The sequence below is a fragment of the Cheilinus undulatus genome, linkage group 7 (assembly GCF_018320785.1).
Source record: "Cheilinus undulatus linkage group 7, ASM1832078v1, whole genome shotgun sequence".
Taxonomy (NCBI): Eukaryota; Metazoa; Chordata; class Actinopteri; order Labriformes; family Labridae; genus Cheilinus; species Cheilinus undulatus.
This window is the reverse complement of record NC_054871.1, coordinates 37,769,891-37,796,244: the sequence shown is the minus strand read 5'-3', so window position 1 is coordinate 37,796,244 and position 26,354 is coordinate 37,769,891. Positions and strand designations below refer to the sequence as shown.

The following is a 26,354-nucleotide window of genomic DNA, read 5'->3' as shown; positions in this document are numbered from 1 at the left end:
ATTTTGATTGAAACTGGAGTCACAATAATTAAAGACAATTACTTATTGATTCGCAACTTTGCTCATTTCAAATGATTAAATACATTTGTTGTGTGCATTGAGGGGCAGCCACGACCATGTCACAAATTCTACATATGAGTTTTGCTTTTTCTGAGGGTCCAGCCAGACTGGTTTTGTATGACTTAGGTTGTTTTGACTTTACCATCAATCAATCAGCCTTTATGTCATCATCGTCAGCTCACAACAACATGGCATGCAGCACAATAACCGTTATTTTGTCTACATGATAGCGGGAAGCTGAAATCGTGTTTCAAACTGAATCAACTGGCCAGCACAAGTTTGATTTTCACTGGACAGACATGGCTTACATAAACTAAAACTTCCATCTTTTAGTTCAAAACACTGTATTCATGTTGCCAAGACTCTGATATGACTGATAGGTCTAGTAAAGGTTTGATTGATAAAAGTCTAAGTCAGGACTGCAGAGCACGTACAGAAATTTGCACCCAGAAAGAGTAGTCACTTTTATAATGATCAATGCAACTACTCAGTTATCGGTCTACTCCTCAAGCCAAACGATACTAAAACAGACTGTTCATTTTTCATTTCATTTTCATTTCATTTCATTTCATTTATTTGTTCTAGTCATGGCAAATCCATATTCACTCTCAAAGAGACATTCAACCTCACTCCACTCCATGGCTAGAAAGGAGCAGGGAGAAGAAAAATTCTTATTTTGCCTGCCCCACACTCAAAACACAATGTTCAACAGCTGGTCTGCCAAATTTACAATTTAATTTTTCAGAAACTTTAGTGTTTTGTGTTAGGATTGAATTAACTTCAAGAAATAGCCTTATGTCTGTCAAAATAAACTACACATTCAATGCAGATTTTTGAGAGCCTTTTGTGCACACACCGTAATAAATCACGGTATATACCTTTAAAATAACCCACCACTGGTTACTGGCACAACCCAAAATGTGCTGTCATGGAATAGCATGAAAGCTAAACGCTGTAAATTCATACCTGTTATTCAAATGAATTCCAATTCTAAAGATTTAAGACACCCACATACCTCATGAGGAAATCCTGCCTCTACTCATTTGACAGCACCACAAAAAAATAATCTACTCATTTAGAAAAGAAGCAAAAATTCCCATCTCCTTGAGGTAATCCACTCGTCTGAACCTTCAACCATATAAATGACACACTGCCCTGTAGTCATACGCTTATCATACAGTCAAGACGGGTCAAAGTACTTTAAGACAGATAGGACATGGACTGCTGAAGTCATAGCGGTTCAGGAAATAAACGTCCATACTCAGCACAAAAATGGAAAGTAAGAAACAAAAATTGTGACATTTCCCTAAACCTACACCAGAAAAAAGGGGGTTGGCCCAGCATTCAGTTTCCTCTCAGCAGGAAAGTACTAGATGCATATCACTTTATGAAAAATGATGACTCATTTTACTTTTCACTATCAAGTCAGAACCAGCAACAAAAAGGAAATGGAGAGACGACAAAGAGAGTGAAGGTCAGGAGAAGACAGTGAGCTGTGCTTTCTAACCCAGCAGTGAAACAGCCAGCATCACACTGACAAAAGATGTGAATGCATTGGAGTTGATGTCCTTAAACAAGCAATAAGCTTATTATGTTTTGTGTTCTAATAATTAGAGCAAATAACAGCTTAACAGGGGAACTGCAGCAATGGTTCTCAACTTGTGGGTCAGGGTCCGATGGTGGGATAGTGAAGTCCTATCAACCACTCTTAATTTTGACAACTATTTTCAATGCTATTTTCGTCAAATAGCTTAGTCTTCAGGATAAAATGTTTACAAGTTTAAGTCGCTTTTTAGTCATTTCTAACCTTTATAGTTTTGGTCCAGTTTGAGTCAACAAAAACATTTTAGTCCAGTTTTAATCTGTAAACGGTCCTTACATTTTAGTCAAAACTTTGAGTCAAAACATTTAGGCTATTTTCTTTGCCTGAATCTAGTGCCAAAATCAAACTTTTGATCCTTGCTTTCTTCATTTGAGAGGCAGAAGAGCAACGAATATGCTGGGTTTTTGACAGATTTAGCCCCAGTGGGGAAATATCATAAATCTGAATGTGAGACAAATATGAAATTTCACTTTAGTCTCCTTAACAAAAAAAAAACAAAACACTAAACTCACTTTTTGTAAGAGTTTTTGTAATCAACAATTTAATTTTTAGCTAGTATTATTCTCATCTTCCTCAAGGACAAAAAAGGAGTGGATGAACATCTTAAGTCATAGTTTTAGTCTGAAAAACTAACACCACCATACACAGACATGCAGCCTTACTGGGGAATTTATTGAAATTTTTCAAAAGTTGAAACATTTACTTCACAACAGAGATATTATACCCTACACATCATGGAATCATTCAAGTTTTTTATTTATTTTTTTTAGAATAGTTCACCAAAAATACTACGTCCTCATTTTTGTCAGTGGGGTGCAGCAATTAGATTAATTTCCCAAATAATTCATCTTTACATTTTATTTTACTTTGTCTTTCTGTCATAAGAAGTCAAATTTTGGTCTCTTTTTCAATATTTCAACTTATTTATGTCCTTTCCTTATGATATTTTCTGTCAAGATAAGATCATTCCTCAAAAAATTACCTACATTTCCATGCTAACCTGAAAAAAATTGAGTAAAATTAAAAGTATGCTTTCATGTGCTTCTGTAATTATTCGCTTTTTTGTCCAGTATTTTTGTTTAGTCATATTTTGTTCCATCTAAGGTCCAAACGGCAACATTTTGCATTAAATGCATTTTGGTTGAACTTTTCTATTTCTGCCATGATTTCTCATGAGGAGGTGTTAGTGGGTCATTATGTTCGACTAGTTTAGAATCACTGATGTAGAGCAGTTAAAGCTAAGGACCCAGGACCCACTAAGAATAAGTACACATAAATTTGTATTGTTTCATTGACAAAACCCAAACATAACAGAACTTGAGACACTCGTTCTTGAAAAAGAGATATGTAAGAACTATTCATTTTTATGACGTAATAGGGACACTCTAGAAAAAGAAAATAATTTTCAAGAAAAAAACTCAAAATTATTAAATTTAAAAGATCATTTATGTACAAGAAAAAAAACTACAAAATTCAAACTTTAAAAGTCATAAATGTATGTCTAACTTTGACAACATCAAAGCAGACAAGCCCCACCCCCCTGAAATCTTCGGCGCCCTCTCTAGGGGTACCCGGACCCCAGGTTGGTAACCACTGATCTTGAGGATGAAGTAGTCTTATTTTAAGAGATGCATGGTACTGGATTTTTTTTCACACACGGATAAACTCTTAAATTAAAAGATCATTAATTTCTATTTCTATTTGCTTTATTGGCATGAACAGATCAGTTACAGCCAATTAAAATATGTATGTATATATGTCTCTCTCTCTATATCTCTCTCTCTCTCTCTCTCTCTCTCTCTCTCTATATATATATATATATATCTATATCTATATCTATCTGTCTATCTCTCTATCTCTCTCTCTCTCTCTCTCTCTATATATATATATATATATATACCCCTGATTAATTATTATGATCTCTTTATTGATCAACATAATTGTTGTGATTATCGTTTTCTTCCAAATTGTGCAGCTCTAATACAATCTGTTTTAAACCCTCTACCTCAGGCATCTCTAAATATAAGCAGGGACACATCAATCTAGAATGGAAACAGGAAGGCATCATGCTAAGCTTTTAATATTTTCATAACACCACCCTGTTCCTGAGCTGTCACTATGAGCTGCACATTTACTGACCCCCTTTGACAATACAGCTAAACTAACAGAAACATATCCTGTACATACTTAAGGCTGCCTGCATTAAGCCAACAAGGATGACACCTAACCAGTAACAGGTGACACGTGCATTGTATTTATATTATTATAAAGATCTGCCCTGGTATATGTTAGATATTTGTTATAAAACTGTTTGCTGACGTCAAAGTGCTTTTCTGAGTAATTTTATCTTACTTTTTACATCATTACACCTAGAATTACAAGTAAATATTTTGCTGTGCAGAATACAGAATGTTTTATCATTAGTGACTCATTGATTTGAATCCAAACTAATACATGACAAATGACACTGTAACACAATTTCTCTTACATGATTTCTGAAACTATAACACATCAACTTCTGAAAGCTTTTTGATTTATATATTTTTCCAGTTAACACAGCTCACAGTCTAACAATACTTCCTTTTAAATTGTAGGTTCCATTTATGAGCTCAGACTGTTATTAACAAAAATTACAACCTCCATGCAAGTAATAGACATCTTTGTGCTGCACAGACCATGTGCTGTGGTTCAAACCGACTGCATATCATGCACTAGAGATGGGCGATAATGGCAAATTTCCAAATCATCATGAATTGAACTTTTTTTCTTCTACTGAACGATTATCCCATCTCTGACCCCTGAAAAATGTACAAATGTACCACCAGATATCGGTGGTTGCCCAAAGGTGCAATACACTCAAGGAGGTCCAGCATGAGTCCTGAACATTTTTAAAGAAGCCCCAAAACGTAAAACTACCAGACTGTCTACATTCCCTCTCATCTCAGCTTGAGCCAGCCTCTCTTTGCACATAAAAATAAAAATATATGTGAATATCGTTACCAGTTAAAATGAGTTTGGAAATATCTGCATATTGGATATCTTCAAAAATCCAATATTGTGCACCCTTACTGCCAATTTCTGTCATCATAGAGCCACCCCCCATGCTCCTAGCTCTCCCCACCCACCATGCGGACACATTCTTTATCTTACCTACTCTACCACATGGCCATCACAGCCCAAACAACATTGCCACCTTCAACAGACCCACATGCAAGCTCCAGGTAGTGACAATGCTGATACAACCTACCCTTACATGACTCAAGAGTTTCCACTACAAAAAGACAACTATTCCTGGTGCGAGCATTACACACAAGAAGAGCATAAGTGAAAATAGAAAGACATCTGAAGAAAGTGCTTAGCAAGAGGGGGGGTGCTATTAAAATAACACATTAAAAACAAAGACTGTCATAAAATAAATTAATGTTAGCAACATAAGGACATGACAGATTTCAGTCCTCCAATTGGATACTTCAAAAAAGTTTCTTTCCACTCTACCCAACTCCTTTTTTCACACTCCCAGCTCAGGTCATTGTCTGCACCCTCTCTGAAAGAAAGGAAGGGAATGTAAGGGCATGACGTTTCCTCAAAGACCGATCCCCAATGTGGGATGCCATGCAGAACTAACTCGGAAGAGAAAAGATGATCATGTTGACAAAACACCATGAAGATGAGAGTGAAATGAGGCCTGGACCTTGCTTTGTTTATGTGTGCTCTTATGAGCTCTGATTAAAAATAAATCGCATTAACCATGAACCTTGTTGGTTGTTTAAAAAAGTGTAGTGTGCCTTCATGCGAAATTTAATTTACCTGATCGGCAAATTCAAGGAGCAAAACATGAGAGGATGAAAAGTTTAGTCAACTTTGTCAGGAGAGGTGAAGGCCTTGCTTCGAGAGATGCCGACGTCCAGGTGGCCTTAGGAGACATTCTTTCTAGTAATACCAGCCAACTGAAGCAAAGCTCTCCTATAAATCCTGGATACAGAGAGATTGTTTCTGCTTTTGTTTGCCGGAGACCTCAAAGGGGCCCTGAGATGCAACGCGCATAGCTAATGAAACCCTCAGTGGGACAAGAAGAATGGCTCAGCAAAGCAAGACGATTGGGGAACTGAGAAAAAGCAAAGGAGGAACACAGAAGCACTTCCTTTCTCCTAATTTAAAATTCAAAAATGATTTCACAGCAGCAAACATACGGTTAACAGTGGTGTAAAAAAAAAAAGCAAGCATAAGACTGTTACATCCTCTAAAGCAACATGAAAGTTGAGCTGCAACATTCACATGTAGTGTAACTATAAGATAAAAAAATAAGCCAAATTCTCAGTGTCTCTGTAATCACATGCCATTTCTATGGGATGAATAAGAACAAAGTGGTCTTGCCCAGCAGGAGGGAGCAGGGCTATCTTCAGGGAAAAATGCTGCTCATGTGCTGTGTAAGGGAATTAAAGCTCAGTCCTGACTTACAATAACACACTCACACTGAAGTAGAGAGGCCTTTCACTTCACACACAGAAGGAAGCTCACATTTTCCCAGTGTACAATCAGCATTTCAATGGACTTGCTGAGGGCTATTCTTCACCATACTGCCACATAATGTGAGGTAAAAGCACAAGCTAACGCCTTACACTTGGCCTACAAAACCCGCACTGCTAAAAGTAGCCTTATAGTAGTGTGGGAAAGTAAATGTTTCAATCAATAACGCCAACACATAAATCACAGAGCCTCAGCTGGTTTATTCTGTGGGACTGACAGCATGAGTCAATGAAAAACTAAAGCCACAACGTCTTCTGTTAAAACGTGTGTGATTCATGGTCTATATTGGTGACTAGCACTTAGGGTGTTACTTGAAATGCTCACTCCTTCCACTAGTAGCAAATTATTCAGTCTTCTCTATTGTTTTTCTGTACTTTTGCAGCTTTGTGGATGAATGCCAGTGTTACATACTCAAAAAAACATACCTCATGCACTGTTCTCAGAACAAAAGGAACATGTTTTATAACTCTCCTGAAGTGTATGTTCCTCTGTGTCTACACTGAGGCTGGGGGCTGAGCGTAGCTTGGTAAGCTCTTTGTCGTAAATGCAACAAGTAAAGACATGTGCATCGTCTGACACAGCCACCTTTTCTCTTCCAAATGCAAATTACTGCTGACTAATGTGAATTGCACATTTAAGGATATATGCATCTCTCGTATTTCCATTAAGTCTGATCATTAAAAACACTAAAACATTATGATTTAGAGCACTGATCTGCATTTTATGTCTGTGATTGTTGAAGTACTTCTTATTATATCTGACTAAAACTAATACTTCACCAAATTTCTATTTCATGCATTGTTTCTTTAATGTTTGTGGAGTTTAACTCTACGGAAAGCATTTGTGAAATGGTCTTTTTTATAAACTACTGTGCAAAAATATATCTTTATTTCACTCCCAGGACTAAAGGGCTGTGCACTAAAGCTAAAATAAGGCTCAATTTTGATGAGATAACAGTATTAAGGCGAGCTTAAACATGTCATTTAGGGACGCACCAATGCATCCCTTTATCATAGGTACCAGCTAATATCAGCCCTGTTGAAAAACATCGGCCATCTGCATATTATGTGGCATGAAAAGATACAGGCAGCCAGTTTTTTGTTTTTTCTTGTCAATAATGCTGGCATCTGGTTTACCTAACTACTGATTCAAAGAAGAGTTTTTTATTATGTAGAAGAAGTCATCTTATGAGTATCAAGCATGAGAGAAAATGTTGGCACAGAGTCTTACACCTCAAGTAACAATGAATAAAACATCTATATCAGCATCTGATAAATTGATATTTTAAACATCACTATTGGTTTAGGCCCATTTTTTGCAGTCGGTGCATCTCTAATGTTATTACTCCTATATGGGCAAAAATAATGTGACCTGAAAAAGTCCCAAGTTCCTTGTGATTATTAGTGGAACACTTTTAAAGTAAATCACTCAATAGTAATGTGTGCTGCATTGATGCTGTATGTAGAGTCAGTTTAAAGGGACTTTGGAATCCTATACATATGAAACCAGGCAGGCAGGCAGGCTGGTAATAATGTGTGATTGTGATTATACAGGACTAGATTTGGTCGGCGATTGCAATAAGGATATAATACATGGCATCATGAGTCTACTTCTTTAGTTCTCAAGGACAATGCAGAGAATAATGACAGTTTTGCAATGTGTATTTCTAAACTTTAAACATAGGTATTTTGCACAAAAGATACAAAACCTGAATACAGTACTGCTTTCAAAAGAACAATTTCCCCTAAAAATAATGTTCCTCATTTTTTTGAAAATAAAGATACTTCTACAAAGTGCAACAGTGACACTACTGTAATCTTGAAGACCTTTCTGCAGGCATTTTTGTAATCCTTTCAACTTCTACCTACAACTAACTGCTAACTTTTATGCAATTATGTATAATTGCACAGCCTGAAAATACAACTGTGATTAGATTAATTGTGAAGCACTACCCCAAAGCCAAGGCCAATTTCCTGAAACATACAGCATCGTATCAGTTAACCAAAATATGGAATTCTTCATCTTTACTGACTAAATTAACCTCTCGAAACTTTTAAAAATCAACTCAAAAATATCCTGAGGCATCATAGTTGTAAGACGCCATGCACACACATCACCAAAACACACTGGGCTGTACAGACTGTAGTGCTTAATTATGTTTTAAATGTACATTTGATATACCTGTAAGAATACTTCCTTTTCATGTGGAATCCCAGGAAGAGTAGCTGTGCTCTACAGCTAATGAGGATCCTGACAAATGAATAAAGATGCTCTTCTAGCATTCACAGTGTAATAAAAAGTATTACTTGGATGTAATTGTATTTTTAATATATTAGAAGGATTATAAAACGTGTTGTTACTCTGCAGGGGTGAGAAATTTTGATTATGAGGGCCAGGTGTCCTGCAATGAGAAATGGGAAGCATCACATGCAAAATGATTCGTTTTTTGGATGTTGCCTCTAGCACTATTAATAGCCCACATCCAATTTTCGTTGACTGGATCCATGCTGGGAGGATCACAGGGAGTATCTATCTTTTAAAACGTTATCCTCATTTATACTCTTCATCAGGGCATTGTGAGATGCAAGATTTTCTGACAGAGTGGTGATTTCCCTATTAGTAAATGCCTTGAACCTCGGTGGGAGTATCGCCTACTACATCTGACCACAGGGCTGAGTTGTTGTTGCAACTTGCAAGTCACTTCTCTGCAGTTTGTTAAAGATATCCTTGGCATGGGCACAGAAATTGCCTCTGCAGGGCAGCAAGGCTGCAAATCATGCTCTCACTTATCAAAAAGCTCACGGGTACTAATCCAGATAAATTACAGACAGGAGAAGTCTGGTCCTTTTATGGCTCGCTGGTGTTGGAAACTGAAATGGGGATCTAGCATCAAATGCAACAGTACGCAGCAGACTCCTTTATCCAGATTGGCGAGCTAAACAGGGCTACATTATGGTTACTTTACCACACAGCTAGGATTTTTCAAATTGAAAGCATCATAATTCCCATTTTACTACATTTCTTTTCTGGTGATAGCTATGCTGACTCCTTAGCAAGCCAACGAAGTAGTTTATCAACAACAATCACTCGTTGGCAACAGTTATAAGCTAAGAAACAAGCTGACATTGCGACGAACTAGATGTTAAAACTTTGGTATTTCGAGGTTTGCTTTACAAATTAAATGTCATATGTTTAACTTCGACCTTCACAGAGAACGTAAGCGGTGTTTTATGACTACTGAATGTGCGCTTTCCAGTTATTAGACAGAGCCCGAAAAGAACATCTTTTTTTTTTACCTTGGAGCGTTTTGAGCCGACCGCAGCAAACGTCGTCTGCTTCCCATGCACGAAAGTATAGTCCTACTTTTATAAATAAAAGACGTATTTTCAAGCACGTTGATCGAATACATTAGCTATAATTTCCAAGTTAGCATAGCCAGGTTTCCACTTGAAAGCTAGCCAGCGTTAAGTTAGCTAGTTCCCATTGACTCTACAGTCCAGCCCATGCAGCCGTGTAATACGTGTACACAAATGTCTGCGGAGCTCAGACAGACGGCGGCGGCCTACCAACTGTTTACATCGCACGGGGCATGCGCATTCAGCGTAGACATGAGGCAACACTGCCATCAAGTAGTCAGGATATGAACCTGCACCTTAAGAAGGTTTTTATTCACTTAAGGTACAGATATTTTTTAAAGAATGTGCTCAGCCAAGAGTTGAAGCGTTGTCTCATGCAGAAGGGTGATTATTAATCTCACTGTTTATCGTCATATTATGCAGGATAACAGTGCTATATCATTATAATCTAATTAAACCAGAGGGGGACAACGTTCACCACTACTGTACTCAAGTAAAAGTAGTTACTCCATATAAATTTACTTAAGTACAAGTAAAAGTACTGGTCTATAAATCAACTCAAGTAAAAGTAAAAAGAATCTAATGAAAAGTTTACTTAACCCTCTTGGATCTTTGACCTCTTGGTTGATTTTATAAATCAATCATGGCCAATATGATATATAGCTTTTTGCCTAAAAAAATAACCTACTTGATGTAAAAGTGAAAACAGACTTCTACAAAGTAATGCCAGTTGAATAAAAACATGTAATGTTAAATAAGTCACTGAATAAATGTTTACCCCCAGCAAGTCAGTATTTTGTAGTTCACTTTTGGCTGCAATCACAGCCTGTCTGTGTGGATAGGTCTCAGTCAGGCTTGCACATATGGACACTGTAATTTTACTCCATTCCTCTTTGATAAACTGCCAAAGCTCTGCCAGGTTGGACAGGGATTGGGTGTCATAAGACCTTTTAAAGTCCGGCCACAGATTATCTATTGGATTCAGATCTGGGCTTTGACTTGGCCACTCCAGAACATTCACCTTGTTGTCTTTCTGTGTACAGCTTTCACTGTATACTTTGGGTCATTGTAGTGCTGGAAAGTAAATCTCCCAAGCTGTAGTTCTCTTGCAGACTGAATAATATTCTCCTCCAGGACTTTCCTATTGCTTTTATTTTACCCTCTACATTTACAAGCCTTTCAGGGTCTGCTGCTGAGAAGCATCCCCACAGCATGATGCTGCCACCACTGTGCTTCATAGTGGGGATGATGTGTTCGTGGTGATGTGTAATGTTTGGTGTCCGCCAAACAAAGCGCCTTGTCTGATGACCAAAAAGCACAATTTTGGTTTCATCAGACCAAAGAACTTCTATTTGACCCCTTGACATTAAAGAGTTTATTTTAGCCAAAAAGCCAAATAATATTGACCATGATGGATTTTTAAAATCAATAAAAGGGTAAAACATCCAAGGGGTGAATACCTTTTATAGGCACCGTATGCCAAGATACTTGATTTTAAAAATTGCGCACATTATAGCTTTCCATTAATGTCTGACAAGGGGGAAAAGCAAACACCCGTCATAAATTATGTTGACTGGACATGATTTGGAAATGCACACACCTCTCTATAGAAGTCTCACAGCTGACAATGCCTATTAGAACAAAAACCAAGCCATGAGGTCAAAGGAACTGCCTGCAGAGCCCAGAGACAGGATTGTTGAAAGGCACAGATCTGGGGAAGGCTCTTTCTATGGAATAAAAACAGCATATTCATTACAAACCTCTTACATGTTTGATGGTGTAAAAAACTCATGTTACTACACGCTACTTACTGTTGTTAATAAAAATCTCATATGTAGGAAAATTTCTCATGCTGTTTCATAAAATTAGCAGGGGCATCACATGTGAGAAACTCCCTACATGTCACATATTTTAGGAACTGAGTGCCACTAAAAGTGATCCCAAAACAGCCGCTGACCTTGAACATTGCTTTGTTTGTGAGATTAGGGTTCATCAAGGGTCAATGTAAGCATGATTAATTCTGAAGGATAGCCAAAAAAGCCTCTTAAAAATGATTAAATATTAAGTGTGTGAGGAAACATCATTTTTAGTCAACAATTCTTGTAAATAATGACATGCAAATATATTTGCCAATAATTACTTGTCTCAGCTGCCATAAAATATTAGAATCAGTGAGGATATTTAAGAGTCAGCCTGCTACATAAGCACTTATTATTTAACACCATTTCAATATTTACTGCTTTTGCTGTTTCATTGTGTATGCTATGTTTCTGAGTGTGCTTAAAATGGTTTTAAGTGTATCACCTTGTGTTTAAAATGACTTTTGCAAATGTATGTCAATGACAAATTTCTGTTTTTGCATGCAAAAGTAGACAATATTTAATGAATATTTTCTCCTTATGATCTCCTCTTAAAGCTTGTGTTTAATTTATTCAGGGATTTCAAAGTAAAATGGCAGTGAAGTTCATTGAGTTGACCATACTGTTGCACCCAGCCAAGAATATTGAGTGTTTAAGTCAAAGAAAAGAGTCTTATTCTTCCTGTTCTTCTGTGTGTGTAGTACTTATCTCATCTGATCTACCTTACCTGAAGTTCATTGCTGAGATACAGTTCTTCTGTTTGAGCAGACTGAAGGTTCAAGATGTCGTCTGAGTCTTCTTTTAGTTAGTCCATGTTGTCCACAGAAAAGTAAAGCACTTTTAATCCATTATACAAAAGTTTACCTAACTGATCAATAAACCCAAATGAAATTTTAAAAAAGGATGAAAAATAAAGTTAAATTCCCTTTAAAACAGCAAAAATAGCAAGGCAAAGCTTCTCTGACTGGTACAGACAGCTGATCGAGAGAAGTCAATAGAAACCAACATTAAAGTAACCACATCAGCACAAAGTAGTCTGAATGAAAATGTGACTAAGCAGACTGCCTCGATTGACATACCAAACTGTCATAAAACCTACTTTTCTGGTTTCACATGGCAGCAGTGACGCATGTCTTTTGTTGTGTGTCTGACACTCCTGCGCTCATAGAAAAAGCTGAAAAGCAGATGACATGACGTAGGCTCAACTTGGCTGCACCATAGAGGCTGAAGGCTTCTTAGTGTGATACCCAGAAACAACAATCACATCTCAGTCTGCCTGATGGAAATAACCATCACTGTAATTTACCAATTTACGTACTCAGGGAAGTTACACTTCAACTTTTTGTTGTCACTTTGCCTCTCTTTTTGGGCAAAACAAGTGGATTTTTGAGCTTTCAAGGGCCAGTATCGTGATGTGGCAGGTGCACCAAATATAAACATAACTTGATTACTCAGTTGACTTTGATTTTGTTGGACCTGCTCAGTCACACCCCTTTACTCAGATACACTCCCATCTGTAACAGGGTTACACAATTGACTTCTGCTGATATAGCTGATCGTCCATGAATACAAGAAACCCCTTTAATGAAATACTGAGATTACTTGTAAGTATTATGACAGCACAACAGAGAAAAATCATGATATAGAGCAGTGGTTCCCAATCTCTTGTCCCAAAGGACCGCCCTCAACTTGTAAAGCTAAGCACTTGGAAAAAATTCAAAATCTATTTGAATTGTTTTCCTTGACAAAATCCCAAGATAATAGGCCTACATACATTTGTTTTTAATAAAAGATCTATGTGTAAACTATCCAGTATTATGACAGTGTATTAGGGCCACTCTGAAAAAAAATCAAGGTTATAAAGTTTTAAAAGTACATGAAAACTTTTACTTTAAAATATATAAATGTTAAAACAAAACTGAGAACTTTTTAGATTATTTAGAAGAAAATAGCCAACTACATGGGAGAGAATCAAACCAGATGAAGCTTTTTTTCCTTGAACAAGTCCTTCAGTTGAAAACCTAATCAAATGATAATTTTACTGCACTGATCAATAAGGAAATACTTGTGATTTAGCCCAGAATCATCACACTATCATTATCTTCTGGACTTAGAAGAGACATTTCTGTGAACTGGGGTTATTCAACTACTGTTTTAGTTTGGTTTGTTGTAAATTTCTGACTTTACATTGTTGTAAATGTACAGTATGACTGTAAATTAAAAATGTACAACTTCTTAAACTTCTCTAAATAAATGTTTAACATAATTTCTTATGCTTCATATTACATGACTTTTCTTTTCCAAAGTCCTGTAGCCTACCCACTTTACAAGTTTGGGGTCAATTTGACCCCATGCTGTTTTAGCTGGATTAAACATATATAAATATCAACATTTTACACACATTTGTTTTGGATGATATCAAGCCCACTATAACATGCAATTTTATCCATCCATCCATTTTCTACACCACCATTTGTAACAATTGGAAAGAAAAACAACAAACATGTCTGTTGCACATTTCTCTATTCAGGCCAGTCTGTTTCAAATACTAGGGCCAGTTTGATATACTGGGCTGGAGTCAATCCGTCATTGTGTTAAGGGTGGGCTACATCTTGGATTGGTCACAAGTCAAGCACAGGGCTGACATTGAGACTAAAAAGCAGTCACTCACACTCACACCTACGGGCAATTTAGAGACTGGAAGCTCTGACTTTAATACATCTGAGCTGGACTGTGGGGACGTTTTTCATAAGCACGACTTGTCTCATAGCTCTAATTTTAAAGCCCTCTCCCACCACTGCTTGTTGTATGAGTGTGTGAGAAGGTTCACAAGGAGTATACTGAGGCTGGAGACATTGTATCAGGAGCCACCACTCACAGATGGGACCTGGAAATGGACTACAGGTGTCCCTAGTGTTGAGCCACTCCTGAATCACAGAAGACATCATAAGCTTCTTACCTGGACTAAAGAGAAAAAGAACTGGACTGTTGATTGCTGGTCCAAAGTCCTGTTTTCAGGTGAAAGTACATTTTGAATTTCATTTGGAAATTAAAGTCCCAGAATCTGGAGGAAGATCAGAGAGCCACAAAACCAAGGTGCTCAAAGTCCAGTGTTCTCAGTTTCCACAGTGAGTGATGGTTTGAGGTGCCATGTCATCTGCTGATGTTGGTCCACTGTGCTTCCAAGTTTAAGTTCAATGCTGGCAGCCATCTAGCAGGAGACTGTAGAGCACTTCATACTCCCACACTGTTGAAAAGAGACTTGGTCAAGTTAAGTTCAACTGAAATACCATAGAGGAAAATTATGTCACTCATTAACCTCACAAGCCTGCCTTTGGACTCTGAGAGGAAGGTGGAGAGAACCTAAACATACACAGGGAGACCATTCAAACTCCACTCAGAGAGTTCCTGTGGTCTCTACCAGCTAGAAGGCTGATAAATTGGAAACATGCACTGAGGCACTAATTGAGGAGCAACATTATTGAGACTGTATGTTTACATGCTTTTTCATATGTTTTATTTCCTTGAAGCCAAAAAAGAGAAAAAAAGTTTGAGCACATACTTGTAAGAGTGATGCTGTTGTTGTAATTGCCGTCCCCAGCTCGATAGGGGGCAGCGTGGTGAATCTCCAGCTGAATGGCGTCTCCGTGGCTTTCCTGTGACATGCTATTTACGGAGCATGCGCACGACGATCTTCCTTTTTCCAGTGCAGCGGAGTCAAACCTCGGTCTTTGGCTCCGGGCTCCTTCATAAGGAGACGAAAAGACTGCAAAATGGTTTGTAATTCATCCCAATATGCGCCTCCATGTATACCTAAGACATACACCATGTGCTGCGAGGTGTCAGACGTTTAAAAACATGCTGCTGATGTTCAGATGAAGTTAGATTATGTCCTGCTAATGCTCACCCGGGTCTGCTTAAACGTGGCCTAATGGCTGCCTCTACAAACTCCCTGCTTCCTTCTGTTTGCTGTCTGCTCTGTCCTAATTTCTTCACTAGTATGTTACGAGGCATTACCGTAGTTTTGTAACCCTTACTTTCCTTATTTTCTCTTACTATTAGCCTGTTAGCTTGTCGTAAACTCTATGTAGCATAATGCTAACTCCTGCCGTTCACTTCCATTTGATTAGCTAGCCAACGATAGCCGGGTCTAGGGTTACCCCATGACAGTGACAGCTCAAACACCGCAACATACTTGATGTTAGCCTGTGTCATCAATGGTGCAGTCTGTGAAGCTAAGCCTCTGTATGTGTCCTTGCAGGGTTTTGTTAAAGTGGTGAAGAACAAGGCCTACTTCAAGAGGTATCAGGTCAAATTCAGGAGGAGGAGAGGTAAGGGCAGCTAACAGTGGCTTTCCTGCAGCTATTTCCTTCCACTCTCCAGCATTACAGTTGAACAACACATGTATTTTTTCTTTTCAGAGGGAAAAACTGACTTCTTTGCTCGCAAGCGCCTGGTTGTTCAAGATAAGAACAAGTACAACACACCTAAGTACCGGATGATAGTCCGCTTCTCCAACAGGGACATCATCTGCCAGGTGAGCTGCTTTAAGGCTGCCTCCACGTGAGACAATTTCAAATCTGAACTGATGTTTTAGGGTGTTTTGGCACCTCTAGTTAAGTTGATCTGGTCCAAATCAAGGACCGATTTATTGCATAGTTGCATTTGATGTCAACTTTGATCTGTGTTCACATATTTCCAAGTGGACCAAAACCTGTGACGTGAGGAAAACGCTCTGATTGGTCAGTTTCTTGCGGTTTGAATAAATCTCTATTGATATACAACTTTGACCTGAGATAAATACATTTGAAAAGAATGTTTTAGAGTCTAAAATCATTCTTGATTAAATAAATAAAAGACTAAGAATGCGTGAGGAGTGGAGTTTGTTTAATACGTAGTATTAAAACTATCTGCATCAACGTGATAATGTTAACAAACTACAAAGTTTGCGCTTATTACACTATGGCAAAAGACTATATTTAATAGAATACATCCAAAAACAAGAAGTAAGTTTACGAAATCAACATGCTCCACAGCACAATGTGTGCATCCGTCTGCCAAAGTGCGTCACAGTGAGCGTTTGTTCATTGATCGCATTATTTCTCTTTATTTCTAGTTTTGTTTCTATTATGAGACACGACAGAATAAAAGTAATAGGGCTTGGCTGTTGGGCATTTATTTAATCCATAATATTTTCCTTACTTTGTCTTAAATGTGTGCCAAGATTTGAGCGGGAGAGAAAGAATGAGTATGAGGTGCAGGGCAAGAGGAACAGTTGCTCGTGTTTCCGTTTAAGAGAGGGGGTAAGATTGTGTGTGTCAGTTAAAGAGGGTTGAAGTAAGCACTGAGTGACAGAGGTGTGGAAGTTATCACATCAACAATATTTGAAGGCAAAGGCTTACCTTCATAAAGGTGTATAAAAAACGGTTTGATTAAATCAGTCGCTCCTTTTGGATGTTCATCATAGGTGGTAAAAGCATCAGTACACTGAAACTATTCTCCCTCTATACCTAAAAGTTCGTCATTCAGAGCACATCACTAGGCTATTATCATTAAAATGTCAAGGATTTTTATGAGTGAGGGAGGCAAAAAACGCACTTTACACATTGTAAAGCATATTTTTTTTATTCTGTGGCCTTTGTTTTTCAGTGTAACAGAATTCATACGTTTTTCAGTTTTTAAAATATAGATAATTAGACTTGAACATAATTTGAACCTTTTTTTAATATGGGGAATTACATTCTTTATTTAAAAAATGCATCAGATTCGTCAATGAATCAGGAAAACAATCATCCAATGAGTCGATTGAAATAGTTTGTTACAGCTCTAGTTAAAAGCTGTTTTGTGCACTGTCATTACTGTGAGCTGTGAATGCTTGCAACACATCTACCTGCTCTGGTTTGCTTCTGCACACAACAAAAAGACCTCAGCTGACATAGGTCTGTTGGTCCAGCCTTAAACTCCACAAACTTATTCCTACATAAGAAAGGATGTTAATATTGTTTAAAGGCCAATATTCAAATCTGTAATATAGGATGTAAATATCTGCCGATACTGGTAATGACCTTTTTTTATGCTATATATCATGCTGATATCGTGCGCCCTTACTAAATTTACTTCCCATGTGAAACAGCATGTTGAGCACTGCAGCCCAACAACTCTGCACGGTGATCCCAGTGGATCAGCTGTGATCAGTTTCACCTCTAGTGCCACCCTACTATGGCGAGTAGTTTTTCCACTATTGGGTTGTTTGGATGGGAAATGCATGTTGCCTTTTCAGAGATGCCAACATGGTCAAAGTAAACAAACCTAGCTGTGAGATGATATAATATAGTGACAGAAAAATTAGGACTGCTCTGTAATGCTCAGTACTTTCATATGCAGATTAGGAGTGGCTTTTTTAAGCTTTATGCATCCCATAAAGATGTTAAATCATGTGCTTTACTTCATCCTCACTTGTGATTGTGTTGCAGATCGCTTATGCCAAGATCGAGGGCGATATGATCGTGTGCGCTGCCTACTCACACGAGCTGCCGAAATACGGGATCTCCGTGGGCTTGACAAACTACGCAGCAGCCTACTGCACTGGTCTGCTGCTGGCACGCAGAGTAAGTATTGATAGTTTTTGCATGAAGCTGAGACTGTTTTTATCTCTAACAAGGTCATCAAAATATCATTTTATAAAGATGCAATGTTTTTGGCTGCTGCTTTTGAGATAAATTCCCTGGAATTTCTGTCCTCAGCTCCTGAACAAGTTTGGCCTGGATAAGGTGTACGAAGGTCAGGTGGAGGTCACAGGCGATGAGTTCAACGTGGAGAGCATTGATGGTCAGCCCGGCGCTTTCACCTGCTACCTGGATGCTGGACTTGCTAGGACCACTACAGGCAACAAGGTGTTCGGTGCCCTGAAAGGGGCTGTGGATGGAGGCCTGTCCATCCCACACAGGTAATAATGGAGTTGTTGAAATGCTTTAGTTGGCTGTGTGAGAAAAGATGTTCTGAAAGTTGACAAGTTAGGTCAGTTTTATTTAGTAGGTACATTTTGCCTTGACTGGACAGTTTAGAAGTCAAGAAAGGACAGGATAAAAGAGGAAGGTGTGTAGCATACATCTAACCTAAGTGTAAAGGTGATAGCCCAGCATGTGATGTGGTTTTTGTGGTATACTTTTGCTGCTCTGCCACCAAGGGACTCATCTTTTCACAGTTGCACGTTGTATCCAGTATGTGATATGGGAAATGTGGGGAAATTACCTTTAGGCAAGTGTGAGGGGTTTGATGACGTATCCTGCAACCAAATCATGACAGTCATCAGGAACCTCTGATGTTGAGCTGTTTCATTTCATTGATAGGGTAAAACACAAACCACAAGTCATTTGTAGGAATGCCACAATCATGATTTTATTGCAGTCAGTACAGAGTCTGAGTGAGATTGGTTGTTACTGGTATTATCAATATGTATGTAAAGGTGAAGTGCTGCCATCACCTGTAGCAGTTACACAGGCCTGACTGTTGCACAAGTTACTCCTAGGTGAGTGGATGCCTGCTATAAGCAGCATCTTATCCTGGTGCTTGTTAACCCACTGAGACCATTTATGACAAGACACACAGGATGCAAAAAGTTGATCAATTTTTGAACCATAAATAGTTCTGCCACTGTTTTCCTCTGGAAGCCCTTTTTTTTGGCATTCTAATGACATTGGCACCTTCATAGCCCTTAGACACTTCTCTAGCCAGTCTGGAACTTCAGTGACTTTCCACGGTCTTTAAAGTTTTAATCCACACCAATGACTGCAATATCAAACGTCTTTTTAATCAAGTTTTGGTCGTTTCTGTTGTTAGCTTAGCATTAGCCATTATACTGTTTTCCTTCATTGGTTGGTACATGAGCTGTGAGCCTTGCCAAACTGCGCATGTCTTACCAGTGGACTTGGCCTGAATATTTCATAATGGAGAGAGACTGAGAGACTGTGATGTGGCCCTCTGTGTCACTGCAGACAGGAGCTGCTTTGAATAATGGCACAGATCCAGCTTAAGACCCAACTGAAAAAACATATGTAGTTGTTTTGAATTTAAGAAATGCACATGAAAAGGCACTACATTTTCAGTTTTAATTTGCTTTTTTCATATAAATCTCAATTTATATCTCAGAAAGAAAAACTATTGGAATGTCAGTTTTTTCCTTTACATTTTTTAGCCCTACTACACTCTACCGTATCGACCAGTTTTAGCTGTCAAAGACCAGTTCCTTTATATCAAAATGGGGGTCAATGTACAAGTTTTTACTAGTATTGAAATTGAGAATTAAATTCCGGTTGGCAGTTGTTTAGTACTGTACTTAAGCACAACTGCTTGCAAAAGCTGATACAGCAGGGGCTGAATGTAAGTCAGTCTTAAATCCTACAGCTAGAAGAGCCACCTTTTAGGCTCAACTTTACACAGTGCAGTAAGTGTAACATTGAACGGTCTTGGCTACACCTGGTCTTACTGTGCATGCTCACGTGAACTTTTGTTGAGAGGTGAGAGTTGCCAAGAAACAAAACTCCGAACTAGCCACACAAGATTTAAATATAAAAAACCAAAAGAGTCATAATTTCTTTGTAGAGCCAAAAGACACTTCTTAGCATCTCACATTGTTTACTGATTATTACAGCATTTTTTCCTTAAATGGATGATAACACAGCCCTACTGAGGGAGAAAAGTTGGTACCCAATGAGAGAATCAGCACCTGCAAGGAGGGAAGGCTCCTTTTTATATAAACTCTTTGACACATCTGGTAGCATATTTAGGGATGTTATTCTGCTATTCAATCAGAGCTCATCTGCTAAAACAAAGCTTTTCTATCGGCCAACTGTCCGGGGGTAAACTTTTTCAGGTTCAGGTTTTTAGTCCAATCACAGATGACTTATTATTAATAAATGACTGTACATTGATAAATCTGTTAAAGTGCGCTTCCGTTGTGCTCCCTGTGTTTTGACTATCGCTTTACGCCTCCCATTCACAACACATTGGTTAAGTCCAACTTTTTAGAGTTGCGCCTACTCCTGCTGGTGTGCAAGGTAAAGTTTAAGTCCATCATAATGTTACACCCAGGTGTATGACCAGCTGCACACAGCCCCAGGTGCCGGTATGCATGCAGTTGGTTTGCACATCAGCCATTAAGAACTGTGTTCCATTTGTTTGTTTTTTTTTCATGCAGACATGGACTCCATCCTGCTCCCTTGGAAGTTTTTATTATTTTTACACACCAGCGACCTTTATCTCTGCCATGCAAATCGGGCTTGAATGGGCCTGCGCTGTGCTGATATGCCTGTTTGTGAAAAGACAGAAGTTTAGAATTGCCTCAACTCTTCTCACTGTTTACATCTCCCTTGTGCTTGAGCCCACATGAATTGTGCTTGAGACCTCAATGTGACCCCCTCCCTTTAGTCATTGCACTCCTTAGAAAGCAAGTTGATAATAGCAACTGACAGCTTCTGTCAGCTCTGATTCTGCTGTCACATCAAAACACAAGTCACAGAGGACAGAATACAGACGACAGGAGCAGTGTTAACCCAGTATGAATATAGAAGGCAGAGATGTTATCCAAATAAGGCAAAATTAAATCCTGGTGTTTTGCTGATTGTGGCATGAATGAATTGTGGCTCATGTGTTGATTAGAGTTTCTGCTTGGTTTTATTTACCTACTCTAACTGCACCTTTTTCTGTGATTTTGTCCACAGCACTAAGCGCTTCCCTGGGTATGATCCAGAGAGCAAGGAGTTCAACGCTGAGGTCCACCGCAAGCACATCATGGGCACCAACGTCTCCGAGTACATGAGCTACTTGATGGAGGAAGATGAGGAGGCTTACAAGAAGCAGTTCTCTCGTTTCATCAAGAATGGAGTCACCCCTGATTCGGTAAGTCTCTTTCTCTTTTTTGTAACCACTTGTTGCATTGTTTGTTTACTATTACTCGAGTTGTACAAAGCCCAGCTCAGAGATGGCGCTCTAAGTGATTTGGTCAGAGATGCAAAGTTTGGAGATTGCAGGGCCAATGATCATAACAATCCAATAACAGAACATTAACAACACTTCAGAATTATTTATACAGTGTTTTGAGATACAGTGCTCTTGGTTTATGCTCAACCCGAACAATGCAGAGGTTTTGAGTTTTGGATTCTTCTGTCAACCAGTAGCGGCTGGTACATGATTCTCCAGTATGACCTTTCTGCTTTAATCTTTACAATTCTGACGTACAGCTCATGAAAATCAAAGATTGGTTTCCTGAGCCTTAATTCTCTCATTCTGGTTCAGTACATACAACTGCAATCATGGAGAAGACTGCTGACTTGATAAATGTCCAGGGAACAATTATCAACACCCTTCACAAGGAGGGCAAGCCACAGAAGGTCACTGCTGAAAGGGCAGGCTGTTCTCAGAGGTGGTATCAAAGCATATTTACAGAAAGTTGACTGGAAGGAAAAACTGTGGTAAGAAAAGGTGCACAAGCCACAGGGATGAGCTCAGCCTTCAGAGGGTTGTCAAACAAAGCAGATTGAAGAACTTAGGGACTTCACAAGAACTTCACAAGGAGTGGTCTAAAGGCAGGAGTTAGTGGATCAAGAGCCACCACACACAGATTTGTCTGGGTATACAAGTGTTGTGTTCTTAGTGTCGAGGCAATCCTGAGCCACAGACATAAGCATCTCATCTGGCCTAAGGAGAAAAAGAACTGGACTGTTGCTCAGTGGTCCAAATTCCTGATTTCAGATGAAACTAAATTTTGGGACTCATTTTGAAATAAAGTTCCCAGAGTCTGGAGGAAGATCAGAGGCACATAATCCTTGAAGGTGCTTGAAGTCCTGTATTTTCAGTCTCCACAGTCATTGATGGTTTAGGATGCCATGTCATCTGCTGCTGTTGGGCCACTGGTCTTTATCAAGTTCAGAGCCATGGCTGTCAGATTTCTGAGCACTTCATGCTTCCATCTGCTGTGAAGCTTTATGGAGATGCTGATTTCCTTTTCCAGCAGGACTTGGCACCTGACCACAGTGAAGCAAAAACTTATCAGAAACTGGTTTACTGACCATGGTATTACTATTTTATTAGCCAGTCAACTGGTCTGACCTGAACCCCATAGAGAATTTCTGGGGAAATGTCAAGAGGAAGATGAGATACCAGACTCAATACAGACAAGCTGAAGACTATCAGGGTTTCCTGGGCTACATAACCCCCCAGCAATGCCCCAGACTGATTGGTTCCATGCCACGTCACATATATGCAGTAATTTGTGCAAAAGGAGCTCCAACCAGTGCATAAATGAGCATAATTTTCCTGAAGATCAACATTTCTCTATTGGAAATCTTTTTTTGGACTGGTGTTTTGTGATTTTAACAGATTCAGATTTTGGATTTTTGTGAGCTGTAACCTGTAATCATCAACATTAAAAAAGTCTTGAAATATTTCATTTTGTATGAGATGAATCCAGAATATGTTGAAGTCTTACTACTTGAATTACATCACACGAAAATTAATACTTCAAGATTTTCAAATATTTTGAGATGCACCCTTACTTGTGCATCAGCGCCTGGCAATGCATCCTGAAAACAATGCTTTAATTATAAATGACTTGTATTCTTGTACATTACAGCTTTTCAACACTTGGTGGTAACACTGTGCACCTAGAGAAAATTTTGGAAAGGTTTAGCAGTATTATAAAATGGATACTGTCCAATCTTACTGATCATATCTCCTGTAGATTATGAGAAGGCGGCTTTCTGGAAGCAACGAGATGGTTTCTAAATCAGCCAAAGCATCGTTTTATATTGTACATTAGATACTTTTGTATAATGTTACTTTTACACAGGAAGTTTTCTCACTGGCCAAAGTTTGGCTGATGCAAACATACCTCCTATCCAGCTTGAGAGAGTCTTGGTTGGACTTAATTAACATCTGATTATTGGATAATCGTAGTTTCTATTTCTTAATATTTAAGTTGCATGTCTGAAACAATCTTCCAGATGATCAGCTTTTTTAACCTCCTAACTCTAACAACAGATGGTAAAGCTCTTGGGTACACAGAAAAAACAACTGGGCTCTTCAGAAGTTGTGCTTGTACATTACCACACTATATCTTGTTAAATCAAATTCATCATCGATCCACTTGACTGGATAGCCAAAAAGTTAAACACAGTGATATCAAGGCTACGTGGGAAATGCCTAAGTAAAAGATTTTCCATGATTTAGTTTCGATTAACCAAAAAATATTTGAATCTTCTGAATTTATCAGCCAAAATACAGTATTGAACCAAGCTGGCGCTAGTGAAACAAATGAAGAGAAACTTAGTTTGGCTCTTTCTTTCTTCCAGATTGAGGCGATGTATCAGAAGGCTCATGCTGCCATCCGTGAGAACCCGGTCCATGAAAAGAAGCCCCCCAAAGAAGTCAAGAAGAAGAGGTAAGAATATTTAAAGTCAGATGATTTTCAGACGTAGTGCAAATGTTTATTTCAGGGTCTCAAAACTGGAGTTTATATTGATTGATGAAATAAAAGTAGTACACGTAATAGTAGCATAGTAAGTATAGTGCATGTGATTAGATATTGGATTGTAATCAAAAATGTTTGCACTGATATTGTTCAATGTGCATAGGCTTTAGTTAAACATACCCGAAGATCTTTGGGGTTTAGCTTCAGTACCTGACTTAACTGTTGATCATTAAAGTAACAGACTTCAGTTTTAAAATGTAACATTTGGTCAAGTTTAGGTGAGGTAAGTGCGGCCAGTAAGCTCTGTGAGAGGAAACGTAGCTTTAAAGAGTACAAATAAAGCTCATTTAGCCATCTCAAAGGAACAAATGGACTTGAACACCTGACCAACTAATTTTTTGAAATTCAAGCTTCAGATTCCTAACCCTTTGCTTTGTGACCCAGGTGGAACCGTGCCAAGCTCTCTCTGGCCCAGAGGAAAGACCGCATCGCCCAGAAGAAGGCCAGCTTCCTCCGGGCTCAGGAACAGGAGGCTTCAGATTGAGTCATCCGTCGGCTCCGTTCCAATGGCAAAAAAATTTTGTTCTAATAAATATATCGAAAAACAGTCCAGTCCCCTTGTTTGCTTTGTTTTGTTTGTTAGCCAAGTGGTTGTTTTTGTTTCCCCAGATAAAAACACGGAGATCATGAAGTAAAGTTAATATAACTTGCACTGGTGTAAAAGATGTGGTCTGTTCTTTGGCATCTCCCCCAAAAAGAGGATGAAACTACATCCTGTGGGATGACACCTTTTTTCATTCAGCAAACTCCACAAAATAGTCTTTATGCAGCAGTTTTTTATGCAGCCGCACTGAATCAAGCCAAACCACAATGGTGTGGGGCTCCGTCGATCCCTTTTGTGTTTGTGCTTTTTTTTTATGAATCTTTTTCAATGAAAGCTACACTTCTGGGTGAACTTAAGGAACAGTGAGGCATCACTTCTGCTTGATGGTTGAGTTTCATAGAATGAGAAGAAAACTTTAAAAATGGCGATGCCATAAAAATAACATAATTAACCAAATGGTGTGGTGAGGAATGGTTCAAACAAGTTTCAAGAATTAAACAAGCACTTTCATGGTAAGCAGGAGCAGCCAGACACCCTAGTCTGCAGCAATGACTCCCTCACTCCTGGTGTCACACTTTATAAAACATTTCCCACTAAAACATGAACTAATGAACAACACAGGCATAATTATCAACTAGCAATGCAACATGAACAGTATAGAACAGTAAAATAACACATTCTATCCCACAAAGCAATCCCAGAAGTCCCAGGTGACTGCTTCCTGGATCGCCAAAATAGGATTGTATAAATGCCTTTAATCCACTGGCATTTCTTGACAGTAGCATCCTCTTTGATTTTTTTTAAAAGTGGAAGATGTTGCCTTCTTTGGTCGAAACTTGTCCAGTTTCCTCCTAAAACTATAGATATATGTAGTTTGACCATGGAAAAGTACTCCGCTCATGTTTTTCACATTTAGTAACCTCTTTTTCAACTACTGATTGATTTGGGCTTCGTAATCCCATGCAAGAGCACATGCTGATTGTTTAAGCCAGACTGGGGTTAGCTGTGTCCAGATGCAGTTGAGTTGCATTTGTCGAACGAGTTGAAGCTTCAGTGGATGCTAGTTCAAGACAGGCCAATTCAGGAATGCTCAGCCTTTGTCAGCTACTTTGATGGAATACCCCACTTGTTTTTGATCAGTCCAAGCCAAAATGTTTCCTTCCTGCTGATGTAGTTTATTGATACCCATCAGGTGAATTTTTTTGTTGTGATCGTCCAAGCTCATCCCTCTATGACCACAGGGTACCCATCTTCTGATGGCTAATTCCAGCAGGATAATGCACCATGTCACAAAGCTCAAATAATCTCAAACTAGTTTATTGAACACCAGATCTCCATCCAATAGAGCACCTTAGGGATGTGGTGGAACGGGAGATTCACATCATTGAACTGCGTAATGTTATCATGTCATGGACCAAAAACTCTTAGGAATGTTTCCAACACCTTGTTGAAACTATGCCACAAAGAATCAAGGCAGTTCTGAAGACAAAAGGAGTCCAACCCAATACTAGCAAGGTGTACCTAATAAAGTAGCTGACGAGTGTAGATTACCTACTGAAACTTACCTGTGCTGGAGACTTATTTTTGCGAGTCTTAACAGATGATCTCATTGAGCCCCATTTTCAAATGCATCTCCACTGATGGATATTTGATTTTATTTCACATTTGCTTTGGCAATATAAACTTTTCTTCTATCATACAAGTAAAGCTCTATTAAATTTGAACGTACTGATTACTATATATACATATATTTTTATTAATTAATGGTCTGTGTAAATGTCTTAGAGTAGCAATTATTATTGGACCACCCCAACCTCAATTAAGGAGCCTTCCAAAGTCTTAATTTTATGCAAGGCCTGCCACCTTTTTCTTGATTAGA

General features: G+C 38.6%; 2 protein-coding genes across 6 annotated transcripts in view; one reads left to right on the top strand and one right to left on the bottom strand.

Moving 5' to 3' along the window:
- The window catches only part of evi5b (ecotropic viral integration site 5b), a 64,410-nt gene extending 54,693 nt beyond the window's left edge, over positions 1–9,717 (bottom strand). For 3 of the 5 annotated variants that reach the window (XM_041790863.1, XM_041790868.1, XM_041790869.1), the window contains exon 1: positions 9,487–9,717. The gene's annotated coding sequence lies outside the window, so the exon portion shown is untranslated. Of the gene's footprint in view, positions 1–1,075; positions 1,289–8,371; positions 8,482–9,486 lie in introns of those variants that run through there. The other 2 variants (XM_041790865.1, XM_041790864.1) reach the window with 2 other exon arrangements.
- Positions 9,718–15,044: 5,327 nt separating this feature from the next.
- LOC121512648 (60S ribosomal protein L5) lies at positions 15,045–24,478 on the top strand. The gene is made up of 8 exons (XM_041792016.1): positions 15,045–15,181; positions 15,667–15,736; positions 15,827–15,942; positions 17,879–18,013; positions 18,149–18,351; positions 21,125–21,302; positions 23,753–23,841; positions 24,316–24,478. Exons 1-8 carry the CDS (start codon positions 15,179–15,181, stop codon positions 24,413–24,415), a joined length of 894 nt encoding a protein of 297 aa, XP_041647950.1. The 5' UTR covers positions 15,045–15,178; the 3' UTR covers positions 24,416–24,478.
- Positions 24,479–26,354: the final 1,876 nt, after the last annotated feature.

Coding starts and splice junctions, on each gene's coding strand:
- LOC121512648 (XM_041792016.1), top strand. Junction 18,352..21,124: donor GGCCTGTCCATCCCACACAG/GTAATAATGGAG, acceptor TTTTGTCCACAG/CACTAAGCGCTTCCCTGGGT. Junction 21,303..23,752: donor ATGGAGTCACCCCTGATTCG/GTAAGTCTCTTT, acceptor TCTTTCTTCCAG/ATTGAGGCGATGTATCAGAA.